The sequence below is a fragment of the Sinocyclocheilus rhinocerous genome, unplaced genomic scaffold (genome assembly GCF_001515625.1).
Source record: "Sinocyclocheilus rhinocerous isolate Xijiao unplaced genomic scaffold, SAMN03320098_v1.1 scaffold297, whole genome shotgun sequence".
In the NCBI taxonomy this organism is placed as follows: Eukaryota; Metazoa; Chordata; class Actinopteri; order Cypriniformes; family Cyprinidae; genus Sinocyclocheilus; species Sinocyclocheilus rhinocerous.
The window spans coordinates 116028-124707 of record NW_015649240.1 but is presented as its reverse complement, the minus strand read 5'-3'; the positions used below and the strand labels follow the sequence as shown (position 1 = coordinate 124707).

The window sequence follows — 8680 nt, the reverse complement described above, 5'->3', positions numbered from 1 at the left end:
AATGCCTTGTTTTTTTTTTTGTTTTTTTCCATTCTTAAAAAATGATAAATGGTTCAAGTGTGATCACTAACAGCATGGAAAAAGTGAGCAGAAACAGCTAGAAACAAATGTGTGCTGCATTTCACTCCAGGTTTTCCAGTTTTGTTGTGATGTATAATATTCAACTAGTCTAGAGACACTTTGAGAATGAAGGATGTATTTGTGTGTCGATCGTACGGGTAACAAGCCTGTAATCAAATGAGCCAAGTGCAATCACATTACAGTGATGCATTTAGCTGTGACGTGTGCTGGACGCCGGGCAGCAGGTAAGGAGCAACGATTTAGACCCTCATAGTGGACAGATTTTGTCATGGAAGATTAAGTCATTATTAGGCTGTATGATTTCATGCATTCATGACATGTGAATTCATTTTGAAATAAATAGTTCTCTGTGTTGCTATTGATATTCAGATTTGGTTGGTATCCAGTTGTGAGGTAAGATTTACCAGAATTTAATTCCTATAGGGCATCTAAAAGCAAGTGACCGCCCTAGTGAATGTTTCCCAGCAGCTTTCAGCAGATGCAGATAATTACTGAATTAAGTTGAGCCCCATAAATATTGATGAGTAGGCATACTGAAGCAACCATAATAAATTTGTATTTGTTAAAGGCCATGACTCAGCTTCATTATAAATAAGTCACCTTCAGCCAGCTCTCTCCTCTGCCTATTGCAGCCTGTTGGTAAAACCAAAGGTAAGTAAGCCAGCTCTTAATTAGATTGGGCACTTATTTGCTCCAAAAAGGCCAACAGCAAAAGGTTGAGTAGGTTATGGGGAAAGGATAGACATGCTCTCAATTATTCAGAAGTATAGCTTCAGTACTGCATGGACAGCAAGTTTCCACAGAGCCTTTTAAGAGCTTGAACGTTTCTGCTTGGTCAAGGCAATTGGTGTCCAATGTAAAATAAATAAACATAAAGCAAACCTCTGCAAATTTACAGTAGTATTTTTCCACTAGGCCCTAAATGCCCTCTTCACTTAAGCTCAGTTCTGACTAAATTAGCTGCTATCGGGGATTATATCTAATCAGGTATTGCCAACATAAAGAAATCATTTGAAAGCCTTGGATTCACACTCGCCTCCATTTTGTTCTTCTGTTTTGAAACCAGGTTTTGACCTGAGCGTCTGTCATCTTCAAGGCCTTGGCGAGCGTTGCGCGCTCCGCGGACGCCAGATACTTCTGCCGGTGGAAGCGTTTCTCCAGCTCACAGATCTGCACGCGGCTGAACGAAGTGCGGGGCTTTTTCCGTTTCGGTGGAGTTCGGTTCTGGTACGGATGACCGATCCGTCGTGTCACGGAGAACGGTGAAAGAGCAGCTGAAAAACAGGATTTAGGCGTGAGTATAGGTGAAAAATATTTGCATTCAGTAACACTGAAAAGAATAATATTCAGTCACTAATGATTTATGTAAAACAACATAATTTGGAAGGTCTTGCAATTTTGATTAAAATAGTGAACGTTATTACAAAGGTTTCGATTTCATCCTCAATGTCTTTAATGTATTTTTTGAAATCTTAATGGCATCAGTTAGCCTAGATAGCCTACCGTCATAACAGTGGAAGTAAATTCATGGTCAATAGGGCAGAAACAAACAAACGCCAGAAGGATCATTCCTAATGTGGTGGTCTTTCTGAGCCTATTCTGAAATATGTATTTAATTAGATTGATAGATAAAAACCAACATCAAAATAAATAATATCGATGACGCGATCTTTCAACGCGCAGAACCTGTTTTAAACAATGCGCTGACTGACGTTTTATGTGATTTATATTTGTGATCAGTTTTCCTGAACGGAACATAGCGTTTGCTTTGCCGTTGCTATAGTTACCTCAGTTGAACGCAAATTTTGTTCTTGAGCGTCTTTTTTAAGCGTAAAATGGGGGTCATGATGTCCATTACCTTTAACTTCAGCACATACATGGACAAATTGTATTTCAGGTTTATATCACACAAAGTGCTGGCAGCAGTGAACTCAGGCTCATTTCTCATTCAGTCCTTCTGTATTGTTTATCCATTATTCATGGTTTTACAACAGAGGTCTTGATTGTTGCATTCAGAATTCTTTGTATGCATTATTTTAGCTTCTTTCACCTTTCCCCTTCTTCATGTTTTCCCCCTACTAATGTTAGTAGAAGCAGCTGTGAATAACTGATATGAACAGTTTGGCACCTTTCCTAGATGCTAGCCCAATTTGACACTATGCCACTATTTTTTTGAAGTCCTGAGGCCTCTAAATGATGTCTTGGTGGCCATGTTTGTTGTCCTAATGTTTTTAGCTAGGACAGTGTTTATGCACCTGAATGAAACAAAAAACTGCATAAATAAATCACAGTTCACCCATTGCTGTTTATTGTGCACAATGATAATTTCATTGTTAATTTGCACATTTCAAACAGCATCTGAATAACGATGCTACATTAGCAGTGTGTGGCAAACTATCCTCACTATTTGGTGAATACAAATAAGGATGTACACATTCAAGATTAAGAGGACCAAATGTAATATAAGAACCATCCATTGGAAAAACTCATATGTGTCAGCCACTAATAAAAATTTTGCCCCATGCAAGTTACATCCTAAATATTAATTTCTATGTTCATATGTTCATATGTATTAATAACATATGATTTGTGTGTAATATGTTGTGCAAAACTATAAATAAAAAAATATATACATTTAAAACATTTTTTAAAATAATTTTGGCCTCCACTGCACCATATATATATATATATATATATATATACATACATACAGGAAAAATCTGTTTGTTTGATTTAGCAGAAGCCAAAATTAATATCAAACATCTGAAGAAAATGTTTAATCGAGATGTTAATATCGAACATCTGAAGACAGTATCTGTGTAGTGTTGTGTATTAACAGATAGTTGTGTGTGGGGGGGAAAAAACAGAGAGTAAAACAGAGAGATTACCAAAATATTACATTGCATCATTTATATAGACAAAATAACTTCAATAGTTTGGCCATCATAAAATAAGAAAATAAAATTAAGGAATTGGACCAGAATAACTAAATAACTCAACACTTCACTGTGCAAAAACCTGTTTTTAACTGAGTAAACCAAGAGAGTGACCTTCGACTAAGGTGTTTTATGGGTCTTGCCAGGTTGGCTGGCCATGTGTGAAGACAGAGAGCCAGTTTTATTCAGATAATACCATGTTAGAGATCTGTAAATGTCTGTTCTTGGCTACTCAAATACATTCATTCACGTTCTTGTGTAATTCAAGATTCCTTGGTGGCTCTCAGAAGAACTTCTCAACAGTTCACACTAGTCACGCTGGGATTCATAAAAGGTCTGACATGAGGTCAGTCTGACATTGAATCTGTTTTGGTCAACCTCAGAGATGCAAATTTTATCGGTGTAACTGATAATAATAATAACAAAAAAGGTGTCATGATTTTATTTATTTAGATATTTTATTTTTATCACAACATTCCTGATGTTTAGATCGTTAGTTTATTTGTCATATTTTATTAGACAAGCCAGTAAAAAGGCTTCTGATTGGATTAAGCGCATACTCTTCATTCCTTTGCGTAATTGGATTTGATTGCTTTTAATTAAAGCGCTGATCTTGAGTGACAGGCGGCACGCGTCATCATCAATTAAGCACACTGGTAATGAATCTAGAACGTTTGACATTAAAATTATAAAGCTAAATTAATTCAGTTATTTTTTATAAATATATATATATATGTATGTATATATATATATATATTATGTCACAGCTTTTACGTGCATGGTCGGTGTGTTTTTTTCTTCCCCCTTCTTCTATATGTCAGGTGTGCCGATTGGAGAACAAAACTAATAACAAATTTCCCAGAAACACTCCTCCGCAGATACATATGTGGGTCAAATGGAAACAAAAACAATCCCCGTATTCGGTCTCGACAGCAGAGGGAATTCTAAATGATAAGTCTGTGTAATAAAATTTATGGTGAGCACATCAAAAAATCAAAGCTTGCCTTAGAGAATATGCGGCCAGTAATAAAATCAGTTATACGTGATATCACCTTCATGCGACAGCGCCTGCCTTCCCCATTGCGCATATTACCTTTGTAGAAATCTAATAAATATACATGTAATGGATTCAAAGCGCGATATTGAAATATAACATGGGCATTTGTCGCTATTTACGCACAGTGAGGCAAAACAGAATGTGCCTTTAAATTTCCCCTCATGCTGGGAATTGAAATAACGAATAGAATAAAATAATTGTCAGAAAAAGCCATAAACCGTCCGCTCGAGAGCCTCGTCGTCCCTTCAGACACTGTCACCATGACTACGCGGCCTCGTCTCAGTTTCATAATCATTTGTATTTATGGGTGGGAAAGATCATTATTGTCATTTCAGATAGAGGGGCATCCACATGCAATTTCATTTTCCAATTTCTCCAAGGCCAGTGATATCAGATTACGACCATCACCTGCACCTTGTTGTGATGCAGCTGGACCCAACAGCCCTCACCAGCAGCGGTAATACAAATAAATTTACCTACTGATGAATATACTGTTATGTGAATCAGTGCAAGCGACTGAGCCTTTTCAGAGCACGCGCGGAAACAAATACAGAGCGTTTGAATTAAGACACGTGAGTTTTTTTCGTGTCAATGCAGATTCTGGTATTGTGTATATTTGAAAATGGTCAATTAGAGCATGTATTTTATTTCCACAGTTATATATATATATAGCTCGTTGCACGTCGCAGTTGTCACCAGTGCTGTTAACAGGAACAGAAAAGCCGTGCGTAAAGGCCGTTATCACCAGAGCACCTGTGTTTATTGAGCGGAGAGCGGCTGATCTGTTTATGCATTTCTGGATTTTTATAAACTTGCAAACTGCCAAGGAGTCAATTAACAAAAAAACATGTGGTATAGCCTTTCATCGCCTCCCAATCCGGCATGATATGTCCTGCCTGCAGTGCATATCGAGTCTCAGGCCTGTCCGTGGCGTTCACCTACGCGCCGTGACACTTGTGGTGAAATGCAGACATGTAATTCAAGCTGACGGAGAAAATAGTTGGAAAAAGAGAAACCTATTTCAGACAGGCATCTTGATTTGTGCATTATGACTAATAAGTGGCTCTGGTTCTTTGTATTACGCTGGGAGAAAGGCACCAAATTAATTGCAATGAAATTGAAAATGAAATGACCGTATTAGATGTTTTTGATGCAAATGCTGTTTTTTTTTTCGTGGTTTCTTTTTTTTCTTTATATGTTTATAGATCTATGTATATGTTTATTATTTTTTATATTTTGTAATGTTTATATATACTTAAATGTACAGTGTTAAACATACATATTTCATTTCTGAAATATGTCCTGCGTTTCCTTGTATCCAGCGCAATTCAAAGGCAGGGAAGAGTTAAATATAATAAACGAGTGGCCCAAAGTGACTATGAGTAAAATTGATAAGCATATTTGCAGTTGACATATCATTCTCTCATTTGAATAATTAATGAGAATAGAGCGGAATTTTGAATATTTAATGCGCAGAAATCTATATTCTTTTTTTTTTTTTTTAAATCTATATTCTTCTTCATTTTCATCTCACTATGAGTGACGTCATTTGAAGACGCGAACTGACCAAATGGAAAACGGAGGAGGATGTTACAGACAGACGAGACACAAATAACGTGATGCATATCTTTTCTTATATATTTATTATTATTTCTATATATCTTTATTTGTTAAAATATACATTAAAATATATATCAGAGCATTACTATAATAACAAATATATAATTGTTACATTTTCTGTAATCATGCACAGGCCAGGCTATTTTTCCAGAAACACGCTGTTGTTGTTGTTTTGTTTTGTGTGTGTGTGTGTGTGTGTGTGTGTGTGTCCCCCACACTTAGAAATGTTATCCAAAATCGTCCTCTGTTGAATCTCTATTAGTATTACGTTTGCGTAGATTAAAACGATTTGTCAACATGCCATTACGCATCACTGCTGGCTGTGGCAACATTTAGCTCCCTGCAACCACTGTATCATGATTCATTTGTCCTAAAGGTCCAGAGAGACAGTAGCTTAAGAATATAGACGTGACTTGGTGTCATAAAAGCATTCCACAAGAAATTGTGATTTTGAAAGCCACTGTGTTTTTATGAGCAATACACACGTATAATATCCACAGGCCGAGATCATGATGTTGGTTCTATTGTGCGCCTGAGTTCAATGCAACATCATGGTCTCATCATGGTCAAATAAAAATGAATTATTGTGCTGGTTTAAAAGATTGTCTAGTGTTACTCCTCAATTTTCAGATGGGTCGAGGGGTAAAGCTAGTGGAGTGTTTAAAGGATTTCCGATATTAATTCAAGCACAGTGCAGAGATGTTAGACATCAGATTTTTTTTAACAGAGAAAAAAAGGAAAAACATTTAAATATAAAGACCTAATAATGGCAATAAAAAAATAATCATCTAGACTAAAACAAAAACATCATTTTAGAATAAAATCCATTTGGCTCTAAAAACAAAAGGTATTATAAAATAATTGTAAAAAATATATCAAATATATAGGCCTATTAAAACATATTTCTGTAGCTGTATACAGAGTTATTATATGCCATTATATTACTGTATTTAAACGTAAATATTACATTTCAATAGTAAAATGAATAGCTTGTTGTATTTCTTATTTGTAAGTTGTTTAGTATAAAAGCTTCTCCTAAATGAATAAATGTAAAAGATCGCAGTACATTAAAATACTATTTCTTTAAGAAACGACACGGAGTCAAAAATATTTCAGTAGAAATGGGGGCCTGACAAAATAGGAAGACTCTTACTTTTCTATTTAAAAAAAAATAACAGTACAAGTACTAGGCTACATGTAAGTAATTTCAATACAAAAATACTGTATTAATTAATAATTATTATAATTTTTTTTTTGTAAGTTTGTTTGGCGAAATTCTGTATGAAATGTATTCTACTATTAATTTAACTGCTGCTGTTTTTACATCGTCTGCATTTTTTATGCAGCTATCGTTTTAATTTAGAAAATCGCTGCGACATCTGCTGCAATTTACGTTTAATCAGCAATTTAAAAATCTTTATGTAAAAAACGTTCCGAGCTACTGAGACAATGTTCTCATTGTTAGCAGATAACATTGACCCCAAACGTCAGTAACAAATTAATCGTTCGTCTTCGTTTATGTTGGTCATAATTATTGCCTTTTTTTTTCAACATAAGCAAACCGGCGCAGCCTTACTTTTGGCAATGCTGTAAATATTTTCAAGTCTTACCGGTCAGTCGATCTTTCGCAAATCTTCTGCTGCTCTCCATCCAGGGGAACGAGAAGCTGGCGGGGCTGCCCATGCTGTGTACCGTGTGCAAGGTGGGTATCCCCGCCGCGATGCCCGGTGGATGGGCAGTTGTCGACGGGTGAGGCGCGGGTGGCATGGGTCTGTGGGCCGGGACGCGGATGACACCGCCTGCGTTCCCTGAGTTCACATTAACGTTCATATTCATGTTCACATTCATGTTCATGTTTACGTTGTAGGAACCTGCCAGTCCCGCCGCCATCGAACAGGCCGGATTGTACACGCTGTTGTAGCCGTTGGCATAGACGTTCGGCACGAGCGCGTAGTCCGGGTCGCCGGTTCGGCTCGGCAGCATGCAACTACTCGGCTGGTCAGAGCCATTGAGAATCTGATCTATTCCAAAACTGATGGGTTCGTGCTGCTGGTGGGTCTGGTTCACCTCTTCGATCCCCGTGTGCTCCATCGTCGCGGTTCTTTCTGTTACGCACAGCTTGGAAGGGTGCGATGTTTAATTCCTAAAACTTCAACGCAACACGACTTATTCCCAAAGGTACAGAATTGCTTTTTAAAAAACAAATATTCTTCATTGAAGTGCTCAGAGCCCATGCAATTTTAAATCGCTTCCATTTGATGTACAAAAACAGTGAAGAACAGAAATCACATTGACTCCTTCACGATTAATTTAGCATTATCCAACACTTTCTTGCATTGCGTCTGGCTCTTTTTCAGTTCCATGATGATGCCTAAAAAAGCAACTCGACAGTAGAGAGGGCTCCGCGCGCACTGTTAAATCCCGAAGTGGTGAGTTGCCAAGTTGTAGCAAACAAAACTGACGCGTTTCTGGAGTGGTGCTGTACCTCAGAAAGGCGCATGGCCCAGACTTGAGCTCATCACTGTTATCTAAAGTGAAGTGTTAACTGTCCGATACGTGCATATTAATTGTCGTGAGCTGAAAATGTCCTGTTCACGCTCCTCTTGAAGTGATTTCGAGCAGGTGAGACAAACCCCTTCTGCCCAAACTCTGTCACGCGCCTCTCCATTGGCTCTTGCGCGCTTCTGTAGAGACAATGCATCGCGCCCGCACCCTCTCTTAAAGAACCCGCTTCTGTTTTTCACCAGGGCTGTTGTGTTGTAGCTCACGCTGAAATATAAAATGTTTCATGTTCCTAGAAAACAGAGCAGTCTAGTGGAATTATTAAAGCATGTTGACAAGTAATTTGGAATAATCTTTTATTAGTAGTGGTATTTGTAGTAGTAGTAGTAGTAGTAGTAATAGTTTTTTTTTTTTCATGTGACAAGAAAAACAACTGTCAAGACTGTGAGTCAAGGTCAATTTTATCACATGCAATATCACATTT

At 37.4% G+C, this 8680-nt stretch overlaps 1 protein-coding gene across 3 annotated transcripts in view; it reads right to left on the bottom strand.

Annotated features, from left to right (window-relative positions):
• LOC107710460 (T-cell leukemia homeobox protein 3-like) overlaps nt 1-8348 on the bottom strand; it is an 11198-nt gene extending 2850 nt beyond the window's left edge. For 2 of the 3 annotated variants that reach the window (XM_016515227.1, XM_016515229.1), the window contains exons 1-2: nt 7305-8041; nt 1118-1355 (exon numbers count right to left, since the gene is read on the bottom strand). In XM_016515227.1, the coding sequence (XP_016370713.1) occupies nt 1118-1355; nt 7305-7785 (719 nt within the window). In that variant the 5' untranslated portion in view covers nt 7786-8041. Of the gene's footprint in view, nt 1-1117; nt 1356-7304; nt 8042-8179 lie in introns of those variants that run through there. The other variant, XM_016515228.1, reaches the window with a different exon arrangement.
• Nucleotides 8349-8680: the final 332 nt, after the last annotated feature.